Below are 16,444 nucleotides of genomic sequence, written 5' to 3' on the forward strand. Positions count from 1 at the left end.
CAGCCACGCCAGTGATGGGATCTGACTTACATTGGAAGTCCCAGCAGATGTGTGTGCCTGAGGAAGGGGGGATTGAAGCAGAATGGGACATCAGAGAAGAGGATGCTGCAGAAATCCAGGCACATGATAGTGGAGCTCAGACAAGCGCCTTTGTCTGAAGGTGTTAGTGGTGGGTGGAGAAAAACTCGTATTGTCACAAAGACCTGACCCCAGAGTGCTGCTATTTCACAGATGGGCATGGGAGGCTCAGGAAGGCTCAGGATGCCATCATGGCCATTCACCAGCCCTCAGCCCGTGGCCTCTGGGCTGGAAGGTTTCTGGCCTCCAGTGTAATGTGGAAGGGAAAGGGGGCCTCTGAGCACAGACCACCGCACACAGGTGGCCCTGAGCTGTGAGCACTCACGCCAGCTGCACCACTGAGACCTGCAGTCAATTCTGGCAGCCAGCCGTGGGACTCTGCTGTTCTCTGACTGTGGTGGCACAGTTAGCATGCAGCCCAAGACCACCTCTGCTAGCTTCAGTGTTTATTAAAAACCAGATATGTCCACATCTAAAAGTCTGAGTTTGCACATTGTCTTACGAAATCCCAACATCCAATGCACAGCCATTTGGCTGAATCCCACCTTCCCATCAGCTGGAGCCAGGTGGCAGCTGTTGTGCTCTCTGGCGCACATGTCCCCACACACACAACCCAGCCCCAGCCTCCCAAACAGCCACCCACTGGCTGTGGGGCAGCTGAGCCCAGGGCCCTGCAGTCACTGGCATTGCAAGACAAGCCTCAGGCCAAGGTTCCTGTACTCAGACCGAGGTCCAACTATGAGATTCCCTGGGACAGAGCTTGGCCATGGTACACACTTGGGACAGGGTTGTCCCCACCCTAAGGCTGGGCTCAGCACCCCTGCTCCAGGGCACCCACATCCTCAACACCCACATACATTCATCTACAGGTCCCCACTCTTGTGCCCCCTAAAATGTCCCCCTACCCCCTACCACAGGTGATATGTGTCATCACACATCAGGTGACGCTCACTTATCTGTCAAGTTTTTAAAGGCTACAGAAAAGCACTTACACAGCACCAGTAAACAGGCTGGTCAGGAGTACAGGGCACAGAGCCAGGCACAGAGGAGGCCTGAGAGTGCTGAGTAAATGAATTAGCAAGGGAGAAATGGGTGACAGGGGGATGAAAGTGGATGTTTGGATGGATACATGGATGGGTGGCTAGCAGGATATTCAGATGAGTGGGTGGATGGATGGACTGACAGCTGGGCGTTTCTGTCTGTGAGCTGAGTGGACCTCAGGTTGGCCCAGCAGGGGTGTTAATGAGCGGTCAGGAGGTCATGGAAGGTACAGCTGCGTACCCAGCTCGCTCACATGGTCTTCTGGCTCCTAGCAAACATGCAGCTTATTCCTGGAAATACTGACTTGGAACCAGCCTGGGCTTCTCTGCCTGGCATGGTGTGTGCTGCCCCTGCCCGGGGCCTGCTGGGACATAGCCACGGGGCAAGGCTCTGTAACCTTGCAGAGATTGAGGGCTGGTTTGCTCAGCTTTGTTATCCCATTCTCCTTCCCCCTTTCTCTCCTCCCTCCCCCCACTCCTCCTCCCCTTATATACAGACACACACACACTTTTTTTTTTTTAAACAGAGCCTCAGGCTGTCACCCTGGGTAGAGTGCCATGGCATCACAGCTCACAGCAACCTCCAACTTCTGGGCTGATGTGATTCTCCTGCCTCGGCCTCCCAAGTAGCTGGGACCACAGGCACCCACCACACGCCTGGCTATTTTTTGGTTGCAGCCGTCATTGTTTGGCGGGTCCAGGCTGGATTCGAACCTGCCAGCTCAGGTGTATGTGGCTGGCGCCCTAGCCGCTTAAACCACAGGCGCCAAGCCCACACACATTTTTATTAACATCTAACATACGAAAAATTGCACCTATCATAAGCACACAGACAACTTCAACAAAAACTATACACCCCTAAATCCAAGACTCAGGAACACTTACCACCTGTACCTTAAAAGAGTCCTGCTATCCCAGGGGGCCACCCCAAACCAACACCCTGACTTCTGCGTAGAACTCGGTCCCCCAGGGTTGGCTTGTTGGTGGCTTCTGCCCCCTGCTGGCTGTCCTCTGGGAGCCGCACTTGGGCCTACACCTGGTGTGGCAAAGGACCACAAATTCAGTGGCTTAAATCCACACAAATCTACTACCTCATGGTTCTACCGGTCAGAGAGCTGACACAAGCTAAAAGTAAGGTGTCGGTGAAGCTGAGTCCTTCTGGAAACTCCAGGGAAGAATCTATTCATCACCTTCCTAGGCCCTTCTTCCAAGTGGCTGCTGGGTCCCTTTCTGGGCCATCTCTCTTGTCTTCTGATTATGAGGACTCATGACTAGATGGGGTCTGCCGAGATAAACCAAGATAATCTCTCCATCTGAGGGTAGCTATTCTTCACCACCTCTGCCCACTCTTCTACCTTGTAAATGAACATGGTCACAGGTCTGAGGATTAGGACCTGGCCATCTTGGGGGATGTTGATCTGTCTAGTAAATACCCCTGCCTCTCAGGAAGGAGTCTCTCTCTTTGGGAAAAACTATCCCCAAAGAAAGCCAAGGATCCTCACATAATTGAGTAAAGACTTTGATATTAATGAAAAAGACCAAAACAAGCAGAAAAAGAGAAAAAGGTGGATGACACTAAGAAACTACAGGAGAAAAAGGAAAACAAAGGAATTCTGATCATCGTCCTCACAAATAAAACATGAGTTTACTTCCATCAAACCTGTACAAGATATTTTTTCTTTTTTTAAGGCACAATGCTAAATGAAATAAAAATACATAAACTAGACTTTGTCAAAATTTAGAAATTTTGGCTATCACAGCATACCGTTAACAGAGTGAAAAGGGCAGCTCAAAAAAAAAAAAAACAGGAGACAATATTTACAAATTATGTATCTGATGGGATATTACTATACAGAACACATAAAAATTCCTACAACACACCAACAAAAGAGCATAAATGGGCAAAGGGGCCACCCAGCTGCCGTGACCTGGACTGCGCACCAGCAACCCCCAGTCGGCAGCTCCCCCACCAGGGAGAACATGAACAGTACAGCAACGTAGAGCATTCCCGGAGGGGTCCAAGTTCAACAGCAGGATGACGGCCTGCACAAGTAAAACTGATCCAGTCACTGGAAGATCCAGAGGATTTGGATTTGCGCTTTTCAAAGATGCTGCTAGTATAGATAAGGTTCTGAAAGAACACAAACTGGATGGCAAATTGACAGACCACAAAAGAGCCAAAGCTTTAAAAGGGAAAGAGCCCCTAAAATGGTTTTTGTGGGAGGATTGAGTCCAGATACTTCTGAAGAACAAATTAAAGAATATTTTGGAGCCTTTGGAGGACTGAAAATATTGAACTTCCTATGGATACAAAAACATATGAAAGAAAAGGATTTTGTTGTATCACAGACACAGATAAAGAGCCAGTAAAGAAATTGTTGGAAAGCAGATATCATCAAATTAGTTCTGGGAAGTGTGACATCAAAAGCACGGCCCAAAGAAGTACACAGTTGGCGGCAGCAAGGACAGGAAGGAGGAAGAGGTTCTGCAGCCAGGGGACGAGGGGGAGTTAGGGGTGGAGGCCACGGTCAGGGCCAAAACAGGAACCAAGGATTTAATAACTATTATGACCCAAGGATATGGAAATTACAATAGTCCCTAGGGTGGTGATCAAAACTACAGGGGTTATGGTGGGTGTGATTATACTGGGTATAACTGGGAACTGTGGATCTGGACAGGGATGTGTAGGCTGCAGTGGTCAACAGAGCTCTATGGCATCTCCGGGGGTGGCAATCACCAAAACAATGACCAGCCATGCTAAAGGGGACCCTGGAGACAACAGCGGGAACTTCATTGCCACCCACGAAGTTCATCCTGACCATGTGAACTTCCTGTGCTCACCATGGGTCACCCCGACCACATCCATCTCTGGGGGTCACACGTTGTGAGCCGCGCGCAAGGCATACACCAGAAAACGCCGTCCTGTGCAGGGAATGCTAACAGAACCCATCTTGCAGGAGGACAGCAAGGATTGGTCTTCTGTTGATCTAAGATGGTTATTTTGTAAAAGACTTTCCAGTGTACAGGACATGGCTGTGTCCAACCATCTATGGCTGCCAGTTCATTTCCTGTGTTTTTACCGTCTGTGTTATATCTCAGTGTGGACTTGTGTTTCTATACGTTTTATTTGTATGATTTCACATTAAACCTCAACTAAGTGCTTCCTTATGTGATTTGTAAAAAAAAAAAAAATGGGCCAAGGGCTTGAATAGACACTTCTCCAGAGAAAAGGTATGAATGGCTGATAAGCACATATAAAGAGGCTCCACGTAATTAGTCTCGAGGGAAATGCAATTCAGAACCACGAGGACACATCAGCTCACACCCATTTGAATGGCTACTATTTAAAAAAAACATAAAGTGGTAAGAGTTGGCAGGATGTGGGAAAATGGAACCCTGTGCACTGCCGGTCAGCATGGAAAATGGTGCAGCCACTGTGGAAATAGTTTGGCGGTTTCTCAAACTTAAACACAGAATGACCACATGATCCAGCAATTGCACTTCTGGGGATATACCTAAGAGAGGTGAAAGTGGGAATTCAAATATTTGTACACTCATGTTCACAGCAACATCATTTACATTTAGCTAAAAATGGAAGCAACCAAGTGCCCACCACCAGACAAACAGATAAACACAATCTGACCCAGTCATACCATGGAATATAATTCACCCTTTAGAAGGCAGGAAACTCTGACATTTGCCACAATATGGATGAACATTTGAGGACATTAAGCTGAGTAAATAAGCCAGTCACACAAGGTCAAATACTGCATGATGTAGCAGACCATATAGCTCATGGGAAGGAGAAGTGAGAGTTAAGCTCAGAACACTCTGTAATGATAAGAAACACTGGTAACATCTCCGTAATATAACACTTTGGACGGCATGGGGAAGGGATTCTGCTCTCCTTAACACAAGAGCCCGCAAGACGAGAACATCAGTGCTTGGCAGTCTCTACACCTCTGGTGCAAACAACCACGGGATCACGTCTGTAAGAAGCTGCGGGAGGGTCAGTGGGAACACTCACACCAGGATCACATCTGTAAGAAGCTGCGGGAGGGGTCAGTGGGAACATTCACGCCAGGATCACGTCTATAAGAAGCTGCAGGAGGGTCAGTGAGCGGGAACACTCACGCCAGGATCACGTCTATAAGAAGCTGCGGTAGGGTCAGTGGGAACACTCACGCCAGGATCACGTCTATAAGAAGCTGCAGGAGGGGTCAGTGGGAACACTCACGCCAGGATCACGTCTATAAGAAGCTGCAGGAGGGGTCAGTGGGAACACTCACGCCAGGATCACGTCTATAAGAAGCTGCGGTAGGGTCAGTGGGAACACTCACGCCAGGATCACGTCTATAAGAAGCTGCAGGAGGGTCAGTGAGCGGGAACACTCACGCCAGGATCACGTCTATAAGAAGCTGCGGTAGGGTCAGTGGGAACACTCACGCCAGGATCACGTCTATAAGAAGCTGCGTGAGGGGTCAGTGGGAACACTCACGCCAGGATCACGTCTATAAGAAGCTGCGGTAGGGTCAGTGGGAACACTCACGCCAGGATCACGTCTATAAGAAGCTGCGGGAGGGGTCAGTGGGAACACTCACGCCAGGATCACGTCTATAAGAAGCTGCGGTAGGGTCAGTGGGAACACTCACGCCAGGATCACGTCTATAAGAAGCTGCAGGAGGGTCAGTGAGCGGGAACACTCACGCCAGGATCACGTCTATAAGAAGCTGCGGTAGGGTCAGTGGGAACACTCACGCCAGGATCACGTCTATAAGAAACTGCAGGAGGGGTCAGTGGGAATATTCATGCTATTCTTTCACAGATTCACTCACTCTGACTCTTTCACTTCTCCTGCCTGCAGGACATCTGTCCACCATCTCTCCAAGAAGCTGCTGAGATTTACTATCCTATTAAGACTGGTTCTCTCCCTCCAAGACTGTCTTCCTCTCTCCCTTCTGCTAACATGAATAGCCCTTAGGCACCTAAGGGTAATTGATCCCGAGCAAGATAGCACAGCATCCGCTCCAGGGCGGAGACCTGGCCAGTCCTGGGCCTGGACAAGTGGCGAGGAGGATGGGATAGTGAACAGCCACTGGCAGCATGATCCCACTTAAGTGAGGTCCCCAGCCTTGTGAGGTTCAGAGGCACAGAATGGTGGTTGCCAGGGGTGGGGAAGGGGAGAGGGGACTGAAAGTTCTTGGGTAGAGATTCCATTTTGCAAGATGAAAAGGGTTTGGAGACAGACAGTGGTAATGGTTGTAAAACAACGTGAAAGTACTCAGTGGTACTAAACCGTTCACTTAAAACAATGAAAATGGTGAATGTTATGGCATTTTGCCACAATTAAAAAAAAAAAAAATGAACTATCAAAGTCCAGGTAGGTTAACTCGGGGACCAGATGACCCTTATCATCACTCCCACGCCCTCTTTCCTGGGGCTCAGCCAACACACCGGGCCGGATGCAGGGTCCACACACCTCAGCAGCCCAGCCCCTCTCCTGGCCTGCACTAGGGTGGTCACAGCTTCCAAGTGAAGGTGGCTGGGCTTGACTCCTACCCAGCACTCAGCAGGCTGCCCTGGGGGGATGAGGGCTCCCAAGAATCAAAGCCGTAGCGCTACTCAAGGCTGTAACCTCTGAGCCCAGACACCATCTTGTCTCAAGAAGAATCTTCCAGAAGATGCAAGATGGAGGTTTCTCCCCATAACAGGGGAGAGTCCAAAGAGCCATGGTGGAGGTCTGGCCCAGTTGAGGAGGGGCCTCAGCCCTTGGGCTTCACAATGAGGTAGGAACTCACCACTCAACTCTGCCACTCCAGAGACAGGGACCTCAGGGCCATCAAGAGTGAAGAGGAAGCTGAGGTGACTTTTTATCCATTTAGTACCAGGGAGAAAAGGACTTCTGCTGTGACTCAACACAAGATAGAGATTTGGTCCCTGTGTGCTCCAGGAGGTGGGAGATGGGGGCTCTGATGGGATGAGAAGGGGCGTGAGGGGACTCCAGGCTTCCTCAGCAGCTGTGAGGCCACAGCTGGGCTCAGCTTCCAGTGTCCTGCACCAGTGAGGTGTCATGTGAGGGCTGGAGCCACTTTCTCACACCCTATTCCATATCTACCCCCACCAAGAGGCCCTTGGGGAGGGCCTGACTAGAATCCTATGCTCCCACAGAGGGTCACTCAGGGAACCAGTGCAGGGACACAAGAACCTGACTGGCCACCCTGTCATCATGAATAGACCCTGTGAACACTGGGCATAAAAAAATTAGCCAGGGGGCAGCGCCTGTGGCTCAATGAGTAGGGCGCTGACCCCATATACCCAGGGTGATGGTTCAAACCCGGCCCTGGACAAACTGCAACAAAAAATAGCCGGGCGTTGTGGAGGGCACCTGTAGTCCCAGCTACTTGGGAGGCTGAGGCAAGAGAATCACCGAAGCCCAAGAGCTGAAGGTTGCTATGAGCTGTGAGCTGTGACGCCACGGCACTCTGCCCAGGGTGACAAAGTGAGACTCTGTCTCTAAAAAAAAAAAAAATTAGGCATGATGGTATGGCACCTATAGTCCCAGATACTCAGGAGGCTGAAGTGGGAGGATCATTAGAGCCCAGAAGTTCAAGGCTGAGACTATAGTGAGCTATAATTGTGCCACTGTACTCCAGCCTGAGACCCTGTTTCTTTCTTTATTTACTTGTTTTTTGAGACAGAGTCTCACTTTTTCACCCTTGGTAGAGTGCCGTGGAGTCACACTCACAGCCACTTCAAATGCTTGGGCTCAATTCTCTTGCCTCAGCTTCCCAAGGAGCTGGGACTACAGGCGCCCACCACAACACCCAACTTGAAACAAGGTCTTGCTCTGACTCAGGATGGTCTCGAACTCCTGAGCTCAGGCAATCCACCCACCTTGGACTCCCAGAGTGCTGGGATTACAGGCTTAAAAAAAAAAAAAAAAGGATGAAAATACAAGTGACAGACTCAGAGGTAGTGGGTTAGACATAGGTATAACTGCGGTAACAGATGTAAATTAATCATCCCTTGCATAAAATTCATTCAAGATTATTTTTGAGCACCTGTTAAGTGCAAGCCACTGTTCAGGGTGCTTGGAGCTCCTGCCCTCAAAGAACTTACCTTCTGGCAAGAAACACAGACAAAAAACCAAGTAATATAGGAGAATGACACACTGCACCTCAGGTGTCATGTGCAAGTGACAAAAGAGAAAACCTTCAGTGAGGTAAGGTGGATGGAGAGTGTCGGTTAATGCTCCTTGATTCATCTCCCACTTCCTGGAGGCTCTTCCACATCTCCCCAGCCCCTTAAATTTGGACACCCCCAAGCTCACCCATTTGTCATCTTTTCTGTCTCCTCCATAGGTGACCTCATTCTATGGGTGATTTAAACACCAGCTACCCACAGGTCACGCTCAAATTCACATCTTCTGACCTAGTCCCTCACCCCATGCATCTAACAAGCATCTCACACTCAACACATCCCCACTAGGCCCCTCCCTCTCCCCCAAACACACCCACCCACACCTCCCCTGGCTCAGTCAATAGACACTCCACCCTTCAAACCTTACAAAGCATCCTCAATTCCCTCATTTATGCACAGCTCCAAATCTAAAGAAGGCTTCACCCTTCTCCCACACTGCCTGCCCTGTGGTCCGAATGCTCCCCTTGCAATCTCCTGGAGTCTAACTAGCAGCCAGAGTGATGCCTTAAAAGTCTAACTTAGTGTTCATAACAGTAGGTGGTTATTCATAATAACCGAAAAGAGGAAGCAAAGGAAATGTCCCTCCGCTGAAGAATGGATAGGCAAATTGTGGCCTATCCATACAATGGAATGTTACTCCATCAGGAAAAGTAATGAAATACTTAAATATGTTACTACATGGATGGACAGCTGAAACATTTGGCTGAATGAAAGAAGCCAGACACAAAAGGACAAATAGGGTGCACTTCCATTAATAGGAAGTGCCCAGAAGAGGCAAATCCATAGAGACAGAAAGCAGATTAGTAGGGGATGGGAGCAAATTCTTGGATTAATGAAAATGTTCTAAAATTATATAGTGGTGAAGGTTGCAAGACTTTGTGACTATTCTAAAAACCACTGAATTGTACACCTTAAAAGGATAAGCTGTATGATATGTGGACTATACAACAATTTTTAAAAATTTTAAAGTAACTTAGCTGGCGTCACCCCACACTGCAGTAAACCCGGATCCTTTGCTGCCTGCGAGGTCCTCCTTGTCTGCACCCTCTGACCCCCTCCCGACCCCCCACCACCGGTCTCACTGCTCCTGGAGCCTCAACCTCCACCCCCCCAGCCCCGCCTGCGCTCTCTGTCCCCTCTGCCCGGCAGATTCTTACCCACACACCTCCCCCTCACACCTGGCACCGCTGCAGTTTCTGGCTCCACCCTTTGCTCCCCGACCTGGGTGGTACTTATCCCTGGCTCTCTGAACTTCCAGCATACCACGCGCTTTTCCTGTTTGCAGCAGGTGACCTTACACACTTAGCATGTAAACTGCGGGTCAGTTTCACTAATCGTCCCCAGCATCTAAGACCTGGCACACTGTAGCCGGTCAATAAACGTTTCTTGAACATACGACGGTTGGGTTTAAAATATACTTTAAACCCAAAATAAACCTGTTTTCTGCACAAAGGGGGCACTAAGGAACACGTGTTTTTTGGTAAATATTAATGTATAAATAACACCCGCTATTAGCATATGCGATTTAATGGGATCTGGGAACTGCAGGCGCCGCCGCTGCCCTCCCAGCCCTGCACTGACCCTGCACACAGCAGGGCAGCACCGCGCTTTGCAGGAGAGCAAGCTCGGTAGAGGCGGGGCCCGCCCTAGCTGCAGAGAACCGTCGCCGGGTTCTCAGGACCCCCAAGACTACCACGATCCCACCTAACAGAAGAGCAGGCGCAGGCGCAGAGGCGGCCCCCGAGCAGCGCCGCCAGCCCGGGGGGGAAATGGCTACGAGTGCGCTCTGGACGCATGCGCAGATCCCGGAGCTGTCGCGCGATTAAGAACGAGAAAATTCGTTAGGGGACTTCCGGCAGTAGGACCTCCGATACGGGACGGAAGCGACAAGACTTGGGGACCGCTGGACTGCGGCCGGGGACCTAGTGGCAAGACCCGACTGGTGGCGGCGAGCCGAGAGTGGCGGGCGCGCGAAGAGCACCAGGTTGGGGGCCCGCAGGCCGCGGTCACCGCCATGGACCCGTTCCTGGTGCTGCTGCACTCGGTGTCGGCCAGCCTGTCGAGCGGCGAGCTAACCGAGCTCAAGTTTCTATGCTCCAGACGTGTGGGCAAGAAGAAGCTGGAGCGCGTGCAGAGCGGCCTCGACCTCTTCTCGGTGCTTTTGGAACAGAACGACCTGGAACCCGATCGCACCGAGCTGCTGCGCGAGCTGCTGGCCTCCCTGCGCCGCCATGACCTGTTGCGGCGCCTGGACGACTTCGAAGCCGGGGCCGCGGGCGGGGCCGCGCCCAGGGAGGAAGGTGGGCGTCGGAGTCGGGCGGGGGCCGGGACCAGGGCCGAGGAGGTGGGAGCCGTTGGCCCATTAACAGTTTGTTGCGAGCCTGCTGGGCGTCTAACCTTTGCCAGGTTTGATTTGCATGAGTTTTCCCCATCAGCCCTGAGGGGACACGCGTGATATGTCCACTTTACGGATGGGAGAACCAAAATTTAGAAAAATTGACTTACCCAAGGTTGCAGAGCCTGGACACCTAACCCCAAACCTCCGGATTTTCTCCACCACGCCATTGTTTCCAGGCAGTTACAAAGATTACTGAAGAAGAGTGTTGCAGGCTGGGCGTGGTGGCTCACGCCTGTAATCCTAGCACTCTGGGAGGCCGAGGCGGGAGGATCGCTTGAGCTTGAGGTTGGTGTGAGCTAACACCACGGCACGGTAGCCTGGGCGACAGAAAAAAAAAAAGGGGGGGGGTGTTGCTAACTTTCAGTGGAGCAGAGTCAGAGAAGTTGAGTCAGAAGTTAGGTGAACCTGCCTCGAGAGCTTGCTGTGCCATCTCTCTTCTGTCTCCAATATGCCTTTCACCAAATACACCTTCCACCACTGTCTGAAGAATAATATCAGTTCAGTAACTCTATTAGAGACAGAGTTTTACTTTATCACCCTGGGTAGAGTGCCCTGGCTTCACAGCGCACAGCAACCTCCAACTCCTGGGCTTAGGCGATTCTCTTGCCTCCGGGCTATTTATTTTTTTTTTTTTGGTTGTTGCAGTTTGGCCGGGCAGAGTTCTAACCAAATCAGCTATTCAGCTCTGCTTGAAAGCATTTAAGTCTAGATTTTAAAAATACATAAATAGCACTGAACAAACAACATAGGAAAACTGGGGCTGGACTCAGTGGCTCATACTTGTAATCCCAGCACTTTCTGAAGCTGAGGCAATTCATGACCAGCCTGAACAACATTGTGAGATCCTCCTGTCTCCACAAAAAGTTAAAATTAAAAAATATCAGCCCTTCATGGAACAGTGGCACACACCTGTAGTCCCAGCTTCTTGAGGAGCTGAGGTAGAAGGATCACTTTGAGCCCCAGAGTGGAAGGCTGCTGTAAGCTATGATCACTTCACTATACTCTCAAAAAGTAAAAGAAAAATTGGGCTTTCAAGTATATTTAGTGACCAAAAGAGGTAAATATTTGCTGTATGTTGGAGAAAAGTGCACCAAAGGGTTAATGGCAAATAAGGGTAGGTCGGTAAAGGCTGATGGTGTATTTTTATGAAGGCAGTTTAGTACAGATGGACTCTGGCACCATACTTCAGGTTTCAGATCACGGCTCTGCCATTGCCTAGCTGAATGGCCTTGGGAAAGTCATTTGACTTCCCTGTGCCTTTGTTTCCTCATCGATACAAATGGTCATAGTAACACCAATGCCCAGTTCCCAGGGTTGCAGGAATTAGTACATGCAGGCTGTAGTGTCTCAGAACCGCTGGGCCCTCCAGACAGCATGTGATCATGCCTCTTTCCTTTCCACTCCCACATTCCAGAAACAGCCTATTATGGTCTCTGGTGCCTAGCTACCTGATCTCAGCAGTGACTTCAGTAAGTGAGTTAGTCAGGAATCAAAGACTGGTGGTCAGGGCAGCTTTAAAAGCAAAAATTGGGGTGTGTACTAGTTTTCTGTGGCTGCCATAACAAGTTACTATAGATTTGGTGGCTTAAACCAACGGAAAGTTACTCTCACAGTCTAGAAACCAGGAATCTGGAAAAGCAGAGTGCCAGTTGGTTTTCCAGTTTGTGGTGGCTCCAGGCATTCCTGGACTTGGGCCTCTTGTCTTCATAAAGACACCCAGGTGGTCCAGGAGCTCCTCTCAAGATCTGTAACTTGATTAACATCTGTAAAGACCCTTTTTCCAAAATTGATGTGAATGGATCTTGCAGGGGAGGGGACCATCTTTCAGTAGGGGGGTGAGATGTGGGAGTGACCCCATTTCCTTCTTTTGACAACAACTGGCCCATCCCACAGGTTCCCCTCAATAGCTTTTTTGTTTGTTTGTTTTTTTGAGACAGCCTGAAGCAGTCGCCCTGGGTAGAGTGTGTTGACATTATAGTTCATAGCAACCTCCAACTCCTGGGCTTAAGCGATTCTCTTGCCTCAGCCTCCCAAGTAACTGGGACTACAGGTGCCCGCCACAATGTCCAGCCAGTTCTTGGTTGTAGTTGTTTGGCAGGCCAGGGCCAGATTCAAACCCACCAGCTCTGGTGTATGTGGCTGGTGCCTTAGCCACTTGAGGTACAGGTGCCGAGCCACCCCTCAATAGAGTCTTAAGTGGGCTACACTTCTTGAATTGAAGGCCTGGCTGGGGCAGGATTGGAGGCCACTCTGTGACATTCCCTTTGCTGGTGGCTGACTAGCCTTTGCAGGGGACCTCATGGGGCACTTCCATCTACCAATACTCAAGTCAGCACTGAAAAGTCTGTAAGGGGTTCTGGGGTTTCTTTTCATCTAAAGAGCTCCCCAAACTTCCAGTAAGCTGTTTTTTTCTTTCTTTCCCAACCCCAGACCTGCGTGCAGCATTTGACATCATATGTGACAATGTAGGGAAGGACTGGAAAAGGCTGGCTCGTCAGCTTAAAGTCTCCGACACCAAGATGGATGGCATTGAGGAGAGATATCCCCGCAACCTAATGGAACGGGTGAGGGAGTCCCTGAGAGTCTGGAAGAATGCAGAGAAGGAGGCGGCGACGGTGGCCTGCCTGGTGGAGGCGCTCAGAGCCTGCCGCATGAACCTGGTGGCCGACCTAGTGGAGGAGGACCAGCAGGCCCGGAGTCTCCAGAATGGAGGTGGGGCTGTGTCCCCAATACCATGGGACTCAGAGACCTCTGCCTCCGAAGTCCCCTGACTGGATGCTGCTCTGCCCCCGTGGAGCACAGGCATCTGCACAGGCTGGACTTTGGTCTTCTCCACAGGGGTAGCTGGTGCCCAGCTATTGCCCAGTGCCATGAAGACACAGCAGGGAGCCAGGCTGAGCGAGTCCCGCTCTTACATACACTGGCTGCTTCTGAGTTCAGGCTGTGCTTTGTGCCTGCCCACTGCACAGATATTTCCATTTATTCATCTCCATCACTCCCAGAGTGAGAGCCTGTCATCTTGATTAAACAAGTTCCTGCAGGAGAAAGTTGGAAGTGTGTGGCATGTAGAAGGAATCTGTATAAATTAACTGCTGTTACTCTGCAGGTGAGCAGGTGACCTCAGGGTGAGGAACTGGAGCAGAGTCCACACACAGCAGCAGGACAGCTGGGGTCCGAACCCACACCGTCTGCTCCCAGAGGCCTTTAGCCGCTGTCATTTTGCTGCCCCCTCAGTTGGCAAAAGGAATATTCGATCCCGTTTCCTTGGGGGCTGTCAGGGTAGACCTGGACATGAGGGTCGGGTGGTGTGAAGGACTGGCTCGTCCTGGTCAGGAGTCTGGGGACCTGGTTGAGCCCAGTGCTCAGCCCCTGAAGGACCCAAGTCTCCCGAGGCTGAAGAGTGGGGATGTGGCACCACAGGGATGAGCTGAGATGTCTGTAGCACTCAGTACTCACGTGGGGTCTTATACGGATTATAACTCCTGTGATTCTGCAGTTTGTTCCTATTTTGTATCAAAATCACTATCTTTCTGATAGCAAAATTGGCAAGGAGGTAGGATCTTTTAATCCTCTTGGTTCCGAGGTAATCCTATTAAAGCAAATGCTTCTACGATGGAAGTCTCCATATTACAAAGAATTTTTCAATCCTTTTGATACACTAGAGAGTCCCAAAAACTGATTGAGTGTCCTTTGTGCCTTGTCCTGGGCATGCTCTGGAACAGGGCAGCTGGATCATCCGACAGCTCACTAACTCCGAGTGAGCACAGTGCCTTCCCTGAGCAAGCGGTGGCCTGCTGGTGGTGGATTTTGTCGCTTCAGGGATCTGCTTGCCCCTGATTTTGCTGGCATCAAAATCAAAGTCAAGTGATCATTCTTTGTTTCAACTCTGCAGCTGTGACCTTGGGTAAATGTCATGCCATACTGTGCCATCTCAACTGCCTGCTGAAATCTTAGCCACAGTCCTGGGAACACTGCACTAAACTGTGAACCTTAGCCTTTGACCCCTCCACACCTTCCCAGGTAATTCTGGATACTAGCCACCATGCTGGGAGTCAGAGCCATGGCAGTGAATGAGACAAGTGGCCCTGCCCTGCTGGCCCTGAAAGCCTGACCAGGAGCACAAGTTCATCACTAGAGTGGGTGCTGCCAGGAAGCTAAGCTGTCAGGTGTGGACTGACACTGTTAGCCCTGTACACCCCACCCACCCCAGCAACACCTGCCTACCTCTTGAAGCTTCAGCTCAGGGCTAGTTCTGCAGAGAAAAACAATCTTGTCATGGACTCTGAATGTGAGCAGCTTGGCTTTGGGGAATAAGTTTTCCGGATGGGAAAAAGTATCCATGTTCTTGAGCAGAGGCAGATATTACAGGTTCTGCATTCCCATAAAAGTTTATGGCATAAACTGCTGTACATATAACATGGAAATGGCCTACGTCTCTCTGCATGCTTCTCACCCCAACAGGAATCCTGATCCTCCATCACACCAGGTGTTCTGATAGGAGCTGGGGGGTGTGAAGTAAGTGCACCTCAAATTTTCCATTTCTGGAAGCAAAAACACTGGGCAGGGCTTTGGTCCCCAGTCTAAGGCTGGCTTAACTCCTGTAGCTGCTCACAGCAGGCAATCCCAGGATCTCCCTATACTGAGTGGGGAGGAGAAGGAGCTGCTTCAGAGCAAACCTGGGCCCTGCTCCCAGCCTGGTCAAGCCCCACATAGGAGGTGGCAGCCTCCGGCAGCAAAGCCATAGAACATGTGATATGTGGCAAATTTGCCCCATAAAGTCAGTGTTGTCAAGCACAGGAGACTGCCCCAGGGAAGATGGGACTCCACAAACAGACGTCCCTTTGTTCAACCTGTCCATCAATTGGTTCATGAAGCAGCCATCATTGCTGGGCACTGTGCCAGAGGCTGTGGCTACAACGGAACAAGATTCTGTCCTCAGGAAACAGAATTTTCCCAACTTCATAAAACAAGGGGAAAAGTAAATAATACGTGCGCAAGTGTATGGAAAAAGCCTAAATGCCTTTATAATCACTAAAAGTGGAAAGATAACTTTGACAAGTATTTGAGAGTGGGTGGTGATTTTCTGGGTAACAAGCTCTTTCTGTATTTTCCACATTATCTGTAATGTGTTTAATTTTTTTTTTTTGAGACAGTCTCACTATGTCACCCTGGGTAGAGTGCCCTGGTGTCACAACTCACAACAACCTCTAACTCTTGGGCTTAAGTGATTCTCTTGCCTCAGCCTCACAATTAGCTGGGACTATAGGGACCCACCACAATGCCCAGCTATTTTTTGTTGCAGTTGTTTAGCTGACCCCAGGCCAGGTTCGAACCTGCCAGCCTCGGTGTATGCGTCTAGCGCTGTAACCACTGCTACGGGCACCGCCTAAAGTTACATTATTAAAAATTCAAATCTAGGGGCGGCGCCTGTGGCTCAGTCAGTAAGGCGCCGGCCCCATATACCGAGGGTGGCGGGTTCAAACCCGGCCCCTGCCAAACTGCAACCAAAAAATAGCCGGGCGTTGTGGCAGGCGCCTGTAGTCCCAGCTACTCGGGAGGCTGAGGCAAGAGAATCGCTTAAGCCCAGGAGTTGGAGGTTGCTGTGAGCTGTGTGAGGCCATGGCACTCTACCGAGGGCCATAAAGTGAGACTCTGTCTCTACAAAAAAAAAAAATTCAAATCTAGTTATCCCTGGAAGTCTGGGACAATGTTACTCCTTCCAAAGAGG

The 16,444-nt window shown here is 50.3% G+C and overlaps 1 protein-coding gene and 1 pseudogene across 1 annotated transcript; both read left to right on the forward strand.

Annotated features, from left to right (window-relative positions):
- Positions 1-3,153: 3,153 nt before the first annotated feature.
- LOC128564271 (heterogeneous nuclear ribonucleoprotein D-like) lies at positions 3,154-3,879 on the forward strand (annotated as a pseudogene).
- Positions 3,880-10,102: 6,223 nt separating this feature from the next.
- On the forward strand, positions 10,103-16,128 carry FADD (Fas associated via death domain). Its single transcript, XM_053562536.1, has 2 exons — positions 10,103-10,618; positions 13,147-16,128. The coding sequence occupies exons 1-2, from the start codon at positions 10,333-10,335 to the stop codon at positions 13,485-13,487; spliced, it is 627 nt and encodes a 208-aa protein (XP_053418511.1). The 5' UTR covers positions 10,103-10,332; the 3' UTR covers positions 13,488-16,128.
- The last annotated feature ends 316 nt before the right edge of the window (positions 16,129-16,444 follow it).

The sequence above is a fragment of the Nycticebus coucang genome, chromosome 14, assembly GCF_027406575.1.
Source record: "Nycticebus coucang isolate mNycCou1 chromosome 14, mNycCou1.pri, whole genome shotgun sequence".
NCBI classification, from domain to species: Eukaryota; Metazoa; Chordata; class Mammalia; order Primates; family Lorisidae; genus Nycticebus; species Nycticebus coucang.